Here is a 19530-nt window from a genome sequence, read left to right on the forward strand (position 1 = left end):
CAGGCAGGTGGGACTAGTGTAGCTGGGACATGTTGGGCGGTGTGGGCGAGTTGGGCCGAAGGGCCTGTTTCCACACTGTATCACTCTAAATCTGGAGCAGGAGTAGGCTACTCAGCCCCTCAATCCTGCTCTACCTTTGATCATCTCACAACCAAACCTGTAACACACCACCCCCCAATCAGTTAAATACCCAATTGCTCCTATATTAAGTTTCCTGTTAACCAATTGAATGTTTCTTTAAAAAGCATCTAAAGAATCCTACAGCTCCTGTGACAAATTGATTTAATGCAACCGACAATGCTTAGTTCTTGACTGGGAAATATGACTCTTTTATATTCAGCACCAATGCATTAACAGGAACCGATACAGTAAAGCTTTGTAATTATGCATCATTCACAACAAACACCAACTAAACAACAAACTGTCTCGGTTGCACTGAGGAATTCAGAATTTTGTTTTGCACTAATATTATTTTTATTTAATTAATGTAACTTTATTTCCCCATGTTACCTATGAGCACTGTGTGTACAGACTTGATAAGCTGCTGCAAGTAAGAATTTCATTGTGGCATTTTTGGTACATATGACAAGTAAAGACTCTTCACTGGGTGCATCATAAGATTGTTCCATCATAATACTGCTAATTCTTCAATGTGATTAGACAGTCGGTGGGGGCGCTGTGAGTCGGCTGCCCTGCCAGCAGCATGTTCGTTACTTCGACTTTTTTTTTTAGTGTGTCCAATTGTTTGTTTTAGTGTCTCGGTGTGTCTTGTGTGGGGGATGGTGGGGGGGGAAGCGGGGAACCGCATAGAGGCAACTTTTTCTATGTCGCCTCCCTCGCGTCCTAACAGCTTGGATTGGAGCGGCCTTTCCGAGAGTCGGGACCAGAGCTTCAACGGCGGACGCAGCGTGGACTTTCCATCGTGGAGTGGGCGAACCCTTGCCGGGGGTCGCCAGAGAGGAGTGTTCCGGTCGCTGGCCTGGTGACTTTGGCATCATGGGGCTGTGGTCTGTGGAGCTTCTAGCCGCGGGCGCGGCGTGGACACCAACCGGAGCCTGGGATCCCTTGCCGGGGATCGCCAGAGAAGAGCTCCGACCGCCGGCCTGCCTGCGGCCTATAACATCCTGAAGCCGCGGTCTCCGGTATGAAAGTGCCGATTCGGGCACTCCAAGCCGCGGAGTGTGTTTGACCGTCCCGACGTCGGAGTTTGGATCATCCCGACGAGAGGGCCTGTACATCGGGCCGTGCATAGCGGCGACTACGGAGGGTTCATGGCCCCGATCACGGATGAACAAAGGAGGAGGACTGATTGAACTTCCACCAGTGGAGAATGCTGTGGTGGATGTTTGTGTTAAATCTTGTTGTGTATTGTGTGTTCTTTTTAAGTGTATCGCTGCTGGCAAATTCATTTCACTGCACCTTCGGGTGCGTGTGACGAATAAAATTGACTTTAACTTTGATTATAGAGCTAACAAACAACCAAACTTTTCTTTTCCTTTAAATAAATTATCCTTCAAGCTTTGACTTAACAGGACAATTCTGGGAATATTTGTAAAGACTCCTTTATTTTTCAATTCGTCATTCATTTATCATCGTTGAAAACATTAGCGACGCAGTGGTGCTGGTTTCCAACGGGAACGGTGACGGACGCACCACACGTCTCTGTCCTCCAGTTCCGGCGGACTTACGCCGCTGGAAGTATAGGATTTTGGTGTGTGTGTGCTTTATAATCGTTCCTTACTATGCTGTGTACGACAGTGATCGCAACTTCTACTGAAGTGTGGATGGCCCGCTAGAAGCTCGCTAGAAGCTCATCCACCCTTTGACTGGTCTTGTTTTTGGTCCTGCTGGGGGTCCACAGCCCCCTCCTCACCCGGCAAACTAGGTGGGAGAGACGGTTTAGTCGCCGGCTATCCGACCATGGAACAGGTAGCACGGGATTACATGGTACAGGTTCTCTGGATGCTTTCAAGAGAGAGCGGGATAGGGCTCTTAAAGATAACGGAGTCAGGGGATATGGGGAAAAAGCAGGAACGGGCTACTGATTGGGGATGATCAGCCATGATCACATTGAATGGATCGAAGGGCCGAATGGCCTACTCCTGCACCTATTGTCTATTATACTGAAGATGGACACAAAATGATGGGGTAACTCAGTGGGTCAGGCATCACCTCTGGAGAAAAGGAATAGAACCCTTCTTCAGTCTGAAGATGGCTCCGACCCGAAACGTCACCTATTCCTTTTCTCCAGAGATGCTGCCAGGCCCACTGAGTTACCCCAGCATTTTGTGTCTATCTTCTGGGAAATATTTCTGTATTAGGAGGTATAAATGCACAAAATTAATATGGTTAGAGCTAGCCTTTGACTTTAATAAAACCTTTCGATGCCACACACCTGACAGTTTAATGGAGACCAAATATTTGTCAGTCATATGTATACAATGGCATTGAAATCCTTGAGGCATACTTACTCCTATAATATTTGGATGGCTGAGTTCCTGTAATAATTTGATTTCTCTCAGGGCTGTTCTATTAATACCTAAAAAAAAAAAATTGTTAGAGAATAAATGCATATGATCTAACAACGTACAATCATCCTTATGGGGTAAATTTAACCCGTTGAAAATCTCTTTCAGCTTTTGAAATTTGGTTTTCTGAACAACAAGTTACAACAAATTTCTGCCACCTGGAAAGTGTGCCAGAGACTTCCAAGATGAAACTGAGCTTTGGATCCATAATCAGATCAATTCCAGCTATTACCTATCACTATACACTTGTACTGTATATGTGATGCTTATGCAAGAGGTATCTAAGTGCAGTGATACTTATACTGAACTGTATACTAAAATGCATTTCACTGTACCTAGTTACATGTTGTAGATCAATCACTATTGCTGATTTGATCCATGTCTGGTTTTGCTGTAGCTGACCCGATCCAAAATCCATGTCGGGTTTCCACTATGTCATCTTGTGGAATGCGAGCAACCATACTGTTTAGTTTTACCTAAGACTTTGAGCCTACAGTTCCTATTGCTATGGTCTCTGTGGGTATTCTTATTAAAGTACTTATTATGAAGTTTAATGACTCGGTGTCAATAGTACTTTACACACATGTGACAATAACAAACCATTTTAAAGGTATCAAATACTACAACATCATTTCATTCTATATCCAAAGTACACAACATCTGCAAATTAATACACTTACAACAGTTATAAATGTAGTGGCTGTTTGCAATTTAATAAACACGGATAATTCAGGGAACAAATGGATATAAATCACGTGTAGGCAGAGGAGCTCAGTTTAACTTGGCATCAAATTCAGTACGGACATCTTGGGCCGAAGGGCCTGTTCCTGTGCTGTTCCACTCTATGTACCTCAGTGCACTTTTGATTACTCAACTCATACTTTTTTTTAATGGAGCATTGAAATTTTAAGAAATGATAATAGCTTTGTCTCCAGACTCCAGAAATTCCTCGTATGTTGCAAAACATACTTGGCGAATAAAGTGTGATTCTGATCTTCATCAGCGGGTGATGCAGCATCTATGGAGAGAAGGAATTGGCGACGTCTCGGGTCGAGACCCTTCTTCAGACTCACGGGTCTGGGTTAAGACGTGGACGTGGTCGTAGAGTCGGAAAGAAGGAGGAATCACAGAGCGGGGGGGGGGGGAGGGGGGGGGGGGGGGGAGGGAATGGCCAACTGTCTGGAGGGGGGCAGTGAGAGGGAATGTTGCTAAACTGTCTGGAGAGACATTTTTTCTGTCGTTGAAGAAAGGTCCTTGAAGACGTTCACCGAGGGCGGCCCACAGAGGTGACAGCGGAACCTCCGGTCGGTCCTCGAAGAAAGGGGAACTAAATCCCCATTCATAAAAGAGAAGGTGAGGGTATATTGCGCGGGAGGGTTAATAATTGACAATCTGCTGCTGCCTGCCCGCTGAGTTAAAACGTTCCCATGGTAGACTCACGATACACAGTGTATCGTGAGTCTCCCGTGGGAATGTTTTAACTCAGCGTGCAGGCAGCAGCAGATTGTCGCTCCCTTCAGTTTCACCCCACCTACACCCCTCTGCTTCCTGGCCATGTGTGTGACCCCTTCCCTCCCCTCTCCAGCTCCCCGCCCATTGCACCGGCGCGGGGGCTTTGCACTGTCTTCACGTCAGCGATGCCAGCAGGTCAGTGCCAGTCACCGGAGACGTCAGGACCAACGGGACACTGACCCCCAGGCCCACTGCAAGCACGGAGATCCCAGAGACCCACAGCCAGCAGCAACTCTAGCCCAGCCCCATTCCAACTCCAGAGGAACCCGGGTTGCAGATGAGGGGGCGCAGCTCGGGCTGTGGGCAAACTGCCACTTGTCGCCGTAGCGGCCCGTCGGGGAGTGGGTTCCTGTTGGTCCTGATGTCTCCGGCCACCCCCCTGGACAGGAGCTGAGACTGGGAACTGTACCGCCCTTGCCCCCTCCCTCTGCAACTGCAAACAACCCCACTCTCCTGCTCACCTGCAAGGGCGGTACAGTTCCCAGTCTCAGCTCCTGTACAGGGGGGTGGCCAGAGACGTCAGGACCACCAGAAGCCGCTCCCCGATGGGCCGCTACGGCGACAAGTAGCAGTTCGCCCACAGCCCGAGTTGCGCCCCCTCATCGGGACACCGACCCCCAGGCCCACTGCAAGCACGGAGATCCCAGATCAGCAACTCAAGCCCAGCCCCGCTCCAACTCCAGAGGAACACGCTCCCCGTAGGGGCAGAAGCTGATGGTGTGCAAGGTACGTCTTGTTCTTGGGGTGGCGGATGAGGGGGCGCAGCTCGGGCTGTGGGCGAACTGCCCCTTGTCGCCGTAGCGGCCCATCGGGGAGCGGGTTCCTCTGGAGTTGGAGGGGGAGGGGGGTATTGTGCTGTTTGATCGCCCCCTGCTATCCCAAGGACAGGGAGACACAGAGGCTTTTGAGAATGGTGGGCAATCACTTCCAAAGTTCTGCCCACACAGTCAGTACACCTCTCCTACACTTGTCTCCCGCACTAAGATCATCTCGCAGAGAATGATCCCAGCCTAACCCTCCCTATTCTCTCCTATTCTGCAAGAAAAAACTACATTGAAGACTCAAACTCATGATCGAGTAACTGCCGGGATCGAGGCGCAAACTCGCGACCTTGCGGATATGAGCCGAGCACTCTACCACTGAGCCAGCCGTTAAAATCTACGCTAAAAATCTTCCATTCGGAAAGCCGAAAAATTCCAAATTACGAAAAGTGTCTGGTCCCAAGGCTTTTGGATAAAAAGGTTGTGCACCTGTCCCGCGAGGAGATTTTGCAGTGGAGTGAGTGGACAAAATGTTTAAGAAAGAACTGTAGATGCTGGAAAAATCGAAGGTAATCAAAAAATGCTGGAAAAACTCAGCGGGTGAGGCAGCATCTATGGTGAAAAGGAATTGGCGACGTTTCGGGGCGAGACTACACAGAGGTGACGAGTGCCTGGAAGATGCTGCCATGTGTTTGAGGCAGGTACAGGTGCACAACCTTTTATCCGAAAGCCTTGGGACCAGACACTTGTCGGATTTCGGACATTTTCGGATTTCAGAATGGAAGATTTTTAGCGTAGATTAGGTAGGTAGCGCGGGCGGCTTGAAAAGTCTGGAGCAGCTGCCTCCTCCCCGGAGACCGGGAGAATCATTGCATAAATGTTAGTCAGTTAGTTTGGAGGGATTTTATGTGGTGGTGGTGGTGGCGGTGGTGTAGGGGTGAAGGGGGAAACTTTAATTCTTAGTCCCCTACCTACCTGGTCGGCGACTCCCAACCTCGCGGAGCTGGGGGCTCCGTCCGGCCGCGGGCGGCGCCGGTTGTAGCTCCGACCCCGGCAACTCTACCCCTGGCTGCGAGGCGCTCCAAATCCAGCGCGGCCCGCGGCCGGACGTCCCAGCTCCGAGAATGTCGGGAGTCGGCGGCGTCGCAGCCAAAGATCCTAGAGGAGCTCCGCTATAGGATCTTTGGTCACAGCACTGGGATACCAGCGGGGAGCGAGCAATGCCTTACCGGGTCGCCGTGCGGCAAGCTCCGGAGCGCTGTGGCCGCCTTCTTCCAACATTCGCGGAGCGTCGCTGGATTTGGAGCCGCGGAGCTGGGGGCTCCGTCCAGCCGCGGGCGGCGCCGGTTGGAGCTCCGACCCCAGCAACTCTACCCCTGGCTGCGCGGCTCCAAATCCAGCGACGCTCCGCGATGTTGTGTGTCGGCGGCCACAGCGCTCCGGAGCTTGCCGCACGGCGACCCGGTAAGGCATTGCCCGCTCCCCGCTGGTATCCCAGCGCTGCGACGTCGCCGACTCCCGACATTCGCGGAGCTGGGGCGTCCGGCCGCGGGCCGCGGGCCGCGCTGGATTTGGAGCGCCTCGCAGCCAGGGGTTGAGTTGCCGGGGTCGGAGCTACAACCGGCGCCGCCCGCTGCCCCACCGGCCACAGCGCTGCGGAGCTTACTGCACGGCGACCCGGTAAGGCATTGACCGCTCCCCGCCTCTACGACCAGGTAGGGGACTAAGAATTAAAGTTTACCCCTTCACCCCCCCTCACATAAAAGCCCCCCAAACTAACTGACTAACATTTAAGCAATGATTTACAGATGTTTAAGCGTCTCCCTGTCTCCAGGGAGGAGGCAGCCGCTACAGTAGTACAGACCTGGGTTGACCGTGGGTCGTTTTGGGTCAGGTTTGGCGCCAAACGCGAGCTTTGGTGCGCAGACGACATCTGGAAAAAATGGCCGGTTTTCGGAGCTTTTCGGTTTCTGGAACACCAGATAAAAGGTTGTGCACCTGTACATTACTGATTTGAAGGGGCTTTTAGATTGGCAATAGGCATATGGATATACAGGGAATGGAGGGGTATGGATTGTGCATAGGTAAATGAGATGGCCTTAGCATCATGTTTGGCACAGACATTATGGGCCAAAGGGCCTGTTCTTGTGCTGTTCTATGTATAATTGGAAGAACAGTTGGCACCATAGATCTGATACGATTCACTACTTAAAAAACAGACAATTCACAAAAACGGTAAATAAACCAACTCAAGCTTTACTGATCATCAGCTGGCAGAAGTGATGAGGATACACCAGTCAAATGAGCAACATAGAAACCTAGAAATTAGGTGCAGGAGTAGGCCATTCGGCCCTTCGAGCCTGCACCGCCATTCAATATGATCATGGCTGATCATCCAACTCAGTATCCCGTACCTGCCTTCTCCTCCATGTGACAACCCCCTGATCCCCTTAGCCACAAGGGCCTTAACATCTAACTCCCTCTTAAATATAGCCAATGAACTGGCCTCAACTACCCTCTGTGGCAGAGAGTTCCAGAGATTCACCACTCTCTGTGTCAAAAAAGTTCTTCTCATCTCGGTTCTAAAGGACTTCCCCCTTATCCTTAAGCTGTGACCCCTTGTCCTGGACTTCCCTAACATCGGGAACAATCTTCCTGCATCTACCTACTGTCCAACCCCTTAAGAATTTTGTAAGTTTCTATAAGATCCCCTCTCAATCTCCTAAATTCTAGAGAGTATAAACCAAGTCTATCCAATCTTTCTTCATAAGACAGTCCTGACATCCCAGGAATCAGTCTGGTGAACCTTCTCTGCACTCCCTCTATGGCAATAATGTCCTTCCTCAGATTTGGAGACCAAAACTGCACGCAATACTCCAGGTGTGGTCTCACCAAGACCCTGTACAACTGCAGTAGAACCTCCCTGCTCCTATACTCAAATCCTTTTGCAATGAAAGCTAACATACCATTCGCTTTCGTTTACTGCCTGCTGCACCTGCATGCCTACCTTCAATGACTGGTGTACCATGACACCCAGGTCTCGCTGCATCTGATGCACCCCCTTCCAGAGGGCAGCAGGTCGAACAGTACTTTGATGATCCTCCCTTGCCCAATCGGCCACCATTTAGATAATAGTCTGCTTTCCCTTTTTTGCCACCAAAATGGATAACCTCACATTTATCCAACAGACACTTGACTTCCCCGTGCCACCACTTCAATGAACAAAGATTTGCAAGTTAGTCATGGTCACAAGATGCAGCCAATATACATCACTACAGGACGAGTCTGAGCTTGTCTCTTATCAATTAGTAGACACATTTCAAAGGCATCTTATCAGTTGGTACTTCCAGGACAAGACATTTCAAAGGCATCAGTCATTGTCTCAATATACATCAACCTGACAAGCCTGGACTTGTCTCTCTCCCTTACTTTTCCACTAGAGAAAGACTGCTTGAGACGCGATATAAGCTACAACCTACAGGCAAGTATTCCACCATGTATCTTTTATATATTTCAAAGCATTTAACCTTTTCAGATCAATGGTGCACTCAAAAGTATAGAGATCTACAAAGTAGATGAGAATGAAGGAAGGGCTCTGACAAAGGATCTTCAACCTGAAACATTAACTCTTTCTCTTCTTACCGACGCTGTGTGAACAGTTAGTTGAGTGTTTCAGCATTCTGTTATTATTTCTGATATGCAACGTCTGGAGTTTTTTTTAAATTTCCGTAAAATAAATTTCAAGGCGGCACGCGGTAGAGTATCTTCCTTACAGCGCCAGAGACCTGGGTTCGATCTTGACAACGGGTGCTTGTTTGTACGTTCTCCCCATGACCTGTATGGGTTTTTCTGGGGAGCTCCGGTTTGTAGGTTAATTAGCATGGTAAAATTGTAAATTGTGCCTAGTGTGTGTTGGATAGTGTTAGTCGACACGGATTCGGTGGGCCGCGCTGTATCTAAACTAAACTAAACTATCTCTCCAAAACCAAATGCAATGATTCATGTCCGTAGGTCATAAGTGATAGGAGCAGAATTAGGCTATTCGGCCATTCAATCATAGCTGATCATCTCTCCCTCTTAACCCCATTCTCCTGCCTTCTCCCCATAACCCCTAACATCAATACTAATCAAGAATCTATCTATCTCTGCCTGAATCAATTAGAATACAAAAACACAAGAAAATAAGAACAAGACCAGGCCCCCTAGCTCCTCGAGCCTGGCTCGTCATTCAATGTGGAATCAAGGGATATGGGGAGAAAGCAGGCACGGATTATTGATTGGGGACGATCAGCCATGATCACAATGAATTGCGGTGCTGGCTCGAAGGGCCTGCACCTATTTTCTATGTTTCTATGTCTATGTAAAAAGATCACAGCCTCAGCTCCTAATGTGCCACTCACCATCTTTAGCTTCTGATCTGTGACCAACTTTAATCTGAAAGGCAAAAACAAGATTAGAAAATGATGCCGTATTACATCATGTCCAATATGTAGAGTAAATGTTTTGGTTGCAAATCATAATTTTACCAACAAATTAGTATGTTTCTATTTCAAATGAAGCCTGCTGTATAAATTGTGTTCCCTGAAGTCTTGGTTTTTGTGGTTTTTCAAAAGTTACAGCAATCAGAACCATTAGTTCCAGAATAAACTCCAAGCAGCATTCAGGAAGTAACCAATCTTCAAATGGAAAGTCTGTAAATCCATCATGAGATATATGCATAGATAATTGTAAGGAAACAAATATTCTGTGTGCCTTCAGTTGTTGGTGGGTTGTTCTAGTTTAACATATAACATATAACAATTACAGCACGGAAACAGGCCATCTCGGCCCTACAAGTCCATGCCGAACAAATTTTAGCTTCAACGCGGTGGCAATCATCACACATCTGTGACAAGATGACAAAATCTACCACAAACAGGCCCTTCGTAAGCTTGACCACTTGGAATGAGGCTCTGTCCAAATAAAGCCTGCATCTATCAGTCGCACTTTGCTTAATGGAGACTTCAATAGTTTAGTTTAGAGATATAGCGAGGAAACAGGCCCTTCGGCCCACGGAGTCCAAGCCGACCACAGTTTAAGAATAAGGGGTGAAGCCATTTAGAACGGAGATGAGGAAACACTTTTTCACACAGAGAGTTGTGAGTCTGTCGAATTCTCTGCCTCACAGGGCGGTGGAGGCTGGTTATCTGGATACATTCAAGAGAGAACTAGAGAGGGCTCTTAAAGATAGCGGAGTCAGGGGATATGGGGAGAAGGCAGGAACGGGGTACTGATTGGAGATGATCAGCCATGATCACATTGAATGGCGGTGCTGGCTCGAAGGGCCGAATGGCCTACTCCTGCACCTACTGTATATTGACATTATCCTACTCACACTAGGGACAATTGTTTACATTTAACAAGCTAATTAACCTACAAACCTGTCCGTCTTTGGAGCGTGGGAGGAAACCGAATATCTCGGGGGAAAAAAACCCACGCAGGTCACAGGTAGAAAGTACAAACTCTGATCAGACAGCACCCGTAATCAGGATCGAACCCCGGTCTCCGGGGCGCTGCAAGCGCTGTAAGGCAGCAACTGTGCCACCGTGCCTCCCCTTTTCTCCCCAGGAATATTTTTTACATTTGGCACATTGCTGAATTTGTCACTTGTCTCCATTCTTTTTCTACAATTGGAAGTGTAGCCCCAAAGGGACTCTGGAATTCCTGTTTGAATTCTCGATTAACATCAAGACGACCTGCTCGCCCACCGCGGACGTCAACACGACCCACGCCACGAGAGTGACGAGGGACCCGTGGGCATCGGCCGACAGCAAGGTGGCCCATCGGATGGCGAGGAGGGCCAGAGATGGCAGAAATTTTTGGTGCACTTTTGTAACGTTGTCAACGGCAAAACGTGGCGACACTCGTGAAATGCCTAGGTGAGGCCGGCTGTGTGATTTTACCGGTTTGTATGCAAAACTAAGCATTTCACCGTGTGCCTCTTCTTGTGTACGGCGTGCACAGCCTAAAGTTGTTAGACAACTTATTCTATTTGATCCTTATTTCATTGTGCACGCCGGGTTGATTGCATTCGTTGAAACAGGGCGGACCACGTGAAGGTTGCAATCTCCCACCCCGTGCATGAGACAATAAGGTATCATTGAAGCGAATATACCAAGAACAGTGAATTTTGGCAGTAGACACAAAATGCTGGAGCAACTCAGTGGGTCAGGCAGCATCTCTGCAGAGAAGGAATAGGTGACGTTTCAACTCTGAAGAAGGGACTCGCCCCGTAACGTCAATCAATTCCTTTTATCCCGAAATGCTGTCTGACTCGTTGAGTTACTGTAGGTTTTTGTGTCTATCTATAGTCTAAAGCTTTTTTTTTAAATCCTGTGACCCTTGCAATTCTCCCCACCTTCAAATATTTCTCCAATTTAATTTTGAAAGTCATGAGCGAACCTGCTTCCAACGAACCTGCTTCAGGCATATGCATTATTAAAGTAGAGCATATTAAACTGTTTGCATAAAAGAAATCCCACATCCCCTCCTCTGCCAATTAACTCAAATCTGCATCCTCGAGATACCAGTCCCTCTGCCTGGGATGGAGAATGGGAATGACATCATCCCCGGGCACAAGGTAAGGATCAGGAGTTGATTGAGGAGGCGGAGGGAGAAGTACCCAAACCACCATTCCTAACTCACAGGCCTTTCCAACAGAGAGGCTGATTGCAAGCTGATTCGGGGTTTTTTTTTAAGCTTGTGAAGGAGAAAGCTTTGCTGAGAGGACACAAAAGGACAGCTAAAGAATGAGATCCACCCCACCCCCCCTCCCCCCCAACCAATTTCCCGCTCCAGTTTCGGAGGGAGTGGAATATTTTACATGCTGCAGCGTGACTTGTGAAAGGACGCTTCTTTCCCCTCTCTCTCGCTGGAGAAACTCAGCGCGTCAGGTAGCATTTCTGGAGAAACGAAATAGGTGACGTTTTGTGTCGAGACCCTTCTTCACGCCGAATCAGGGGAAAGGGAAACGAGAGATATAGAAAGACAATGGGAGTCTATCCAGAAACCTTGGATGAACTGCGAAATTCACTCTTTGCTAATGTCCTTATCTTGAAGCTTTCAGAAAGCTGGGTGTAACGTCAAGCTTGCCTGCCACCATGGCCATTCCTTATACACCCCCTGCACATGTACATTGTTGACATGTCTCTTAATTGTCAGTTTCCCACTCATTCGAAAGAATAATTCCCGCTTGTTACCTGATTATCTTTAAAAACAATATCATGCTTACCTTCTTAATTGCAACAATGTTGTCCGTGTTCTTGTCTTTTGCCTTATATACAGTGGCAAACTATAATTAGGATACAAAAAAAGTATTAATTAGGTGGAAAGGGGAAAAATTCAGTTCTTCTGAAACGAAACATTTATATAAGACTTCTGAACTACAAACTGTGCATTTTATCACCTCTCTAATCTCAATTTAGTTCAGAGATACAGGGCGGGAACAGGCCCTTCGGCCCACCGACTCTGACTAACAGCAATCCCCGTACACTGGCATTATCCTACATACTGGGGACAATTTATAATCTGTGCCGTAGCCAATTAACTGCCAAAACTGTATGTCTTTGGAGTGTGGGGGGAATCAGGAACATGCGGGAAAAACCCACATGGTCATGGGAGAACGTACAAACTGCGTACATACAGCACCTACGGTCAGGATCGAACCCGTGTCTCCGGTGCTGTAAGGCAGCACCTCTACCGCTGCGTCACCGTGCCGCCCCTAAATTACCTCCACACTCCAAAGACGCGCCGTTTTGGCCGTTAATTGGCTATGGCACAAATTACCTCCATAAACATCAGTCAGCTTTTTTTGACGAGAAAAGAATCGTTAAAAATCCCCATGAATACAAAGGAGCTTTGAAACCGTGTACTCAAATCCTTGCTATGATGAAAACAAGGTGATTTTGTTTTAACAGCAAATCGACAGTCCTTGCCACTTTACCAACCAAAAACCCCTAGTATTCCATAACTGAAGTTAAAAATACACACAATGTACAAGGGACAAACAAAGGCAAGCACAACAGAATTGTCTGAGATAACTGCATGATACACTACAACGAATAAGCTCTGAGCTCTGAACTGCAATAGACTATATTATTATTGCACTATATTTGTAATTGTAATTCAAATTTATTGTCATTGTCTCAATTTGAGACAACGAAATGAATTTCCCTTACAGGCAGTATCATTAAAAAAAATCACAAAGAAATAATAAAAATAAATAATAAATAATTAATAAAACATATTAAAAATAAATTTGAAATTGAAAAATTAAAATTAAAAAAAAAGCACAAACACAGAAAGTCCACGACACAACATAACATATATGGCACCAAGGTGAGGAAGGCACCATAGTCCAGCCAGCCTCCCCTCCGTGTTCATCCGTGGTTGGGGCCTTCCGAGCACCCGCAGTCGCCGCCCCGGGTGGCCCGATGTTCAGGCCCTCACGCCGGGCTGGTGGAACGCCGACGCTGAACCCCGACAGTGAGCATCCTCCTCCTCAGCGGCCCGGACCTTCTGATCAGCCGCCTCCCGCTGCCGGAGTCTGCAGCTCCTGAGTCCGCAGGCCGAGCCGGGCAGAGTCACAGGACCCCGCGTTGTTAGTCAGCGCCGCCCGCGTTGGGAGCTCTGCAAACCGCAGCTCCATGATGTTGGTGCAGCAGGTCCAGCACTCCGGGCTCCAGACGGCGACCCCCGGTAAGGCATCGCCAGCCCCGCGATGTTTCAGCGCTGTCCCGCCGCTGCTGGAGCTCCGGTCGATCCCGGCAGGAAAGGCCGCGCCAATCCAGGTAGGTAGGCCGCTGGTGGGGGGGGGGGGGGGGGGGGCGAGGACGCGACTCGAATAATAGTCGCGTCCTCACCAGGAAGCGGCTGAAGGACGGTATCCCCCGCACCGTGCCCTCTTCCCCCACATTAAAAACACCAAAAAAAACACAAAAAAATACACTTTTACATAACTAAATAAACAAAAAAACAAAAAGATACCGGGCTGTAGGTGGAGGCTGCTGGCACCAGCGCCACCGGAAGTACAATATTTGTTATTTATTGAACTTTTTTTGTCTCTTCCCCCATTATGCACTATGTTTACATATTCACATATTCTGTTGTGCTGCACCATCCCCCAGCCCTCGGGCTCCTCCTCCTCCTTTTTCCTTTCTTCTCCCCGCCACCCCCCATCAGTCTGAAGAAGAGTTTCGGCCCGAAACGTTGCCTATTTCCTTCGCTCGGTAGATGCTGCTGCACCCGCTGAGTTTCTCCACCATTTTTGTGTACCAAGAATTTCATTGTCCCATCCGGGACACATGACAATAAAACACTCTTGAAAATGTGTTACAGCAATGAGATCCGAACCAAAGTGGAAATATCGCAATATTTTTCAAATAAATTAAATTCTACCGATAATCTAGATTTCCAGATCTGAACGGGTTAAACACCAAAAGCTGTGAAGTGAATGAAATACAGTTTAGCGTTCAACAGATGAAAAGGTGGGAGAAGATGGGGAGATTTTTATAGGATGAAACAGCGTGGAAACAGGCCCTTCAGCCCAACTTGCCCAGGGCGACCAGTATGCCTCATCTACAGTAGTCCCACGATCCTGCATTTGGCCCATGTACCTCGAAACATCATGTGCCTGTCTAAATGTTTTGTAAATGTTGCAATAGTACCTACCTCAACTGGCAGCTCGTTCCATTGTATATGGTAAAGCCCACCACCCTTTGTGTAAAAATGTTGTTCCTCAGGTTCCTATTAAATCCCCCCCCCCTGTCCTCACCTTGAACCAGAGGACAGGTACATTATGTCCTCTGGTTCTCAATTCCCTTACTCTGGGCAAGAAACTGTACATTTACCTGACCTGGCCCTCAACATCAGCAAAACCAAGGAACTGATTGTGGACTTTGGAAGGAGTAGGATGGGGACCCACAGTCCCGTTAATGGTTGAAAGGGTCAAGAGCTTCAAATTCCTGGGCGTGCACATCTCTGAAGATCTTTCCTGGTTCGAGAACACTGATGCAATTATCAAGAAAGCACATCAGCGCCTCTACTTCCTGAGAAGATTACGGAGAGTCGGTTTGTCAAGGAAGACTCTCTCTAACTTCTACAGATGCACAGTAGAGAGCATGCTGACTGTTTGCATTGTTGCTTGGTTCGGCAACTTGAGTGCCCTGGAGAGGAAGAGACTACAAAAAGTAGTAAACACTGCCCAGTCCATCATCGGCTCTGACCTTCCTTCCACCGAGGGGATTTATCGAAGTCGCTGCCTCAAAAAGGCTGGCAGTATCATCAAAGACCCACACCATCCTGGCCACACACTCATCTCCCTGCTACCTTCAGGTAGAAGGTACAGGAGACTGATGACTGCAACAACCAGGTTCAGGAATAGCTACTTCCCCACAGCCATCAGGCTATTAAACCTGGCTCGGACAAAACTCTGAACATTAACAACCCATTATTTGTTATTTGCACTTTATCAGTTTATTTATTCATGTGTTTTGTAGTCAATGTCTATTATGTTCTGTGTGCTGAAGCAAAGCAAGAATTTCATTGTCCTATACAGGGACGCATGACAATAAACTTGAACTTGATCGATACCTCTCATGAAGTAGACACAAAATGCTGGAGTAACTCAGTGGGTGAGGCAGCATACATGGAGAGAAGGAATTGGCGATGTTTCGGGTCAATTAGCAGTCAAGTAAATTGCTGAGGTTGCACAATGGTGGATAATAGTTTGCTTTTATGCCATAAAATTAATATTCATGATCATAAATGATAGTAGGATAAGGTCATTTGGCCCATCAAGTCTACTCTGCCATTCAATCATGGCTGACCTATCTCTCTACCCTAACCCCATTTTCCTGCCTTCTCACCATAACCTCTGACACCCGTACTAATCAAGACTAATCAAGAAAAATGACAATATCTCACTACAGATTCTATCAAGAGTCAAAAGCGTTTTATTGTCATGTGTCCCAGACGGGATAATGAAATTCTTACTTGCTGCAGCACAACAGAATATATGAATACGTAAACATTGTATATAACGGGGGAAAAAAGCAAAAGTTCAATAAATTACAAATATAGTGCAAATAACAAATAATAATAGTCTTTTGCAGTTCACGGCTCAGAGCTTATTCGTTGTTGTGTTTAATAGCCTGATGGCTGTGGGGAAGTAGCTGTTCCTGAACCTGGACGTTAGTCTTCAGGCTCCTGTACATTTTTCCTGATGGCAGTGGTGAGATAAGTGTGTGGACAGGATGTTGTGGGTCCTTGATGATTTTGGCAGCCTTTTTGAGGCAGCGACCACGATAGATCCCTTCGACGGTGAGGAGGTCAAAGTCGGTGATGGACTGGGCAGTGGTCACAACCTTTTGTAGTCTTTTTCACTCCTGGACTTTCAAGTTGCCGAACCAGGCCACGATGCAACCAATCAGAATGCTCTCTACCGTGCACCTCTAGATGTTTAGGAGAATCCTCTTCGACATGCCGAATCTCCGTAATACACAAACGAACCTCATAAATTACTCAATTTACACTTCACGCTGCCTCGGCAAGGCCAACAGCATAATCAAGGACGAGTCACGTTCCCTCTTCTCCCCTCTCCCATCGGGCAAAAGGTATAGAAGTGTGAAAACGCACACCTCCAGATTCAGTGACAGTTTCTTCCCAGCTGTTATCAGGCAACTGAACCATCCTACCACAACCGAAGAGCAGTGCTGAACTATCTACCTCATTGGAGATGCACGGACTATCTTTGATTGGACTTTACTAGCTTTAACTTGCACTAAACCTCATTCATGTAATTCCCTTCATCATGTATCTGTACACTGTAAATGGCTCGATTATCATCGTGTATTGTCTTTCCGCTGACTGGTCAGCACGCATCAAAAGCTTTTCACTGTACCTGATAATAAACTAAACTCAATCATTATTTCCACTGGACGTTGTTGATGAGGTATGTAGTCTGGCAGCACAATGGTATTGATGAGTCGGGTAAGATGGGCAGACCAAGGGTGTTATCCTCATGGATATAGGAGAGTTCCCTGACTTCCCATATTCAGCAGTAGTGTACAAGTACCCTAACTTCCGGAAGATAGCCACAAAATGCTGGAGTAACTCAGTGGGTCAGGCAGCATCTCTGGAGATAAGGAATGGATGACGTTTCGGGTCATAGAAACATAGAAACATAGAAATTAGGTGCAGGAGTAGGCCATTCGGCCCTTCGAGCCTGCACCGCCATTTAATATGATCATGGCTGATCATCCAACTCAGTATCCCGTACCTGCCTTCTCTCCATACCCTCTGATCCCCTTGGCCACAAGGGCCACATCTAACTCCCTCTTAAATATAGCCAATGAACTGGCCTCAACTACCCTCTGTGGCAGAGAGTTCCAGAGATTCACCACTCTCTGTGTGAAAAAAGTTCTCCTCATCTCGGTTTTAAAGGATTTCCCCCTTATCCTTAAGCTGTGACCCCTTGTCCTGGACTTCCCCAACATCGGGAACAATCTTCCTGCATCTAGCCTGTCCAACCCCTTAAGAATTTTGTAAGTTTCTATAAGATCCCCTCTCAATCTCCTAAATTCTAGAGAGTATAAACCAAGTCTATCCAGTATTTCTTCATAAGACAGTCCTGACATCCCAGGAATCAGTCTGGTGAACCTTCTCTGCACTCCCTCTATGGCAATAATGTCCTTCCTCAGATTTGGAGACCAAAACTGCACGCAATACTCCAGGTGTGGTCTCACCAAGACCCTATACAACTGCAGATATACTTCGATGTATTTCAGTATACTAGGGTCGAGATACTTCTCCAGACTGAACAAGGGTCTTGACCTGAAAGGTCACCCATTCCTTCTCTCCGGTGGTGCTGCCTGTCCCACTGAGTTACTCCAGCATTGTGTGTCTATCTTTGGTTTAAACCAGCATCTGCAGTTCCTTCCTTCCCTAACTACCTGCACAGCAACCAAGGAAGAGTTACAGGAAAGAACTTGACGGAAGCCTCCTTCCAACCTCCTTGCCGAAACTCAGCACTCACCCTCAACAAAACACGTGCGCCTCAACACACAGCCACTCCCAATAGCCTGCTCTGCTGGTGCCTGCCTTCCTTCCACACACCACCACAAGCTGTCACCGTCCCATGTTTGGCTCATTGCACAGAGTCACACAGCACGGACACAGGCCCTTCTGCCCAACTTGTCTATTTCGACCAACACACCGCATCTACACTAGACCCACGTGCTTCCATCCCCTTATCCAATAAAGGATATAGTCACACCTAAGGAGCGAAGGAAATAGGCGGAAGTCTGAAGAAGGGTTTCAGCCCGAAACGTCGCCTATTTCCTTCGCTCCATAGATGCTGCTGCACCCACTGAGTTTCTCCAGCATTTTGGTGTACCTTCGATTTTCCAGCATCTGCAGTTCCTTCTTAAACACAAAGGATATAGTCATGTCGGGGAGAGTTCCCCCCTCCATGGGTACCATGTAATCCCGTGCCTACTGCTCCATGGTCGGATAGTCGGTGACTAAACCGTCTCCCCCACCTGGTTTGCCAGGTGAGGAGGGGGCTGTGGACCCCTGGTAGGACCAAAAACAAGACCTGTCAAAGGGCGGATGAGCCCCTACCTAGTGAGCCAACGGCCATCCACACTTCAGTAGAAGTTGCGATCACTGTCGTACATAGCATTGTAAGGCACCGTGCCCATTGATGTTGTCAACGATGATGATGGTGATGATATAGCAACATTGGAGGCAGACTAAAGGAGATTTACCAGGCTAAATCCTGGGATGTCCTATCTAGGCTTTTAGGTCTGTACTTCTCGGGAGTTCTAAATAATGAGGGATGACCTTATTCACATAAATAAGGACCGAAAAGGGGCTCAACTGGGGTAGAAGTTGAGATGTTTTCACCAGCTGGAGAGTCAAGGACAAGAGAATATAGCTGCTCACCCTGTGGATGGGGAATTGGAGGAGGGAGCGGAGACGCCGCGCAGCGCCCCCCCACCCACCCCGGGGAACGAGGGCTGAAGAGGGCCAGGCGTGGAGAGGTGACATTGATTTGTATAACAACTGTAAATGGAGGCAACGGCTGCAACGGGCCTTTGTGGGCAGCTGCAGCTGGGACTGTAAAATAGCACCAAAATGGCGTCTCTTGCAAATGGACTCAGTGGGCTGCTCTGTGCATTCTGTACTGACCGGGGGAGGGATTGTGCTCATGTACAGGGATAATCTTGCTGTGCTGTATGCAAAAATGTACCCGTTATACGTGGCCATTAAAGAAACCATTGAAATTATACTCCAAATCAGGGGCCAGTCATTTACCACTGGTGGAGGTGTGGAGGAATTTCATCTCAGAGAATAGTGAATCTCTGGAACGCTCTGTCCCCCGAGGGCGGCAGAGACAAGATCATCGGATATATTTAAGATGGCGATGATTAATTGATAGATCACGGGATTGCGGGTGAAGGGGAACTGATGAAGAAAGTGGTCGAGGCCAGCATTGATCCGCCATCATCATAGTAAATGGCTGGGCAGCTTTAGGGTTATGTTTATAACTGACACGTGTACCAAGGTACAGTGAAAAGTTTTGTTTTGCATGCTATCAAAACAGATCAGATATACCAGCAAGTCAAACTCAAATGCAATAGATAGAGCAAAGAGGAAGTTACAGAGTGCAGAATATAGTTCTCAGCATT

The 19530-nt window shown here is 47.6% G+C and overlaps 1 protein-coding gene across 3 annotated transcripts in view; it reads right to left on the reverse strand.

Moving 5' to 3' along the window:
• Positions 1-19530, reverse strand: part of cdk7 (cyclin-dependent kinase 7) — a 105106-nt gene that overhangs the window by 15448 nt on the left and 70128 nt on the right. For all 3 annotated transcript variants that reach the window (XM_055631785.1, XM_055631778.1, XM_055631773.1), the window contains 3 exons: positions 12072-12131; positions 9202-9235; positions 2472-2539 (listed from right to left, as the gene is read on the reverse strand). In XM_055631785.1, coding sequence (XP_055487760.1) covers positions 2472-2539; positions 9202-9235; positions 12072-12131 — 162 coding nt within the window. The remainder of the gene's footprint in view (positions 1-2471; positions 2540-9201; positions 9236-12071; positions 12132-19530) is intronic.

This window comes from Leucoraja erinacea, chromosome 3 (assembly GCF_028641065.1).
Source record: "Leucoraja erinacea ecotype New England chromosome 3, Leri_hhj_1, whole genome shotgun sequence".
Lineage (NCBI taxonomy): Eukaryota > Metazoa > Chordata > Chondrichthyes > Rajiformes > Rajidae > Leucoraja > Leucoraja erinaceus.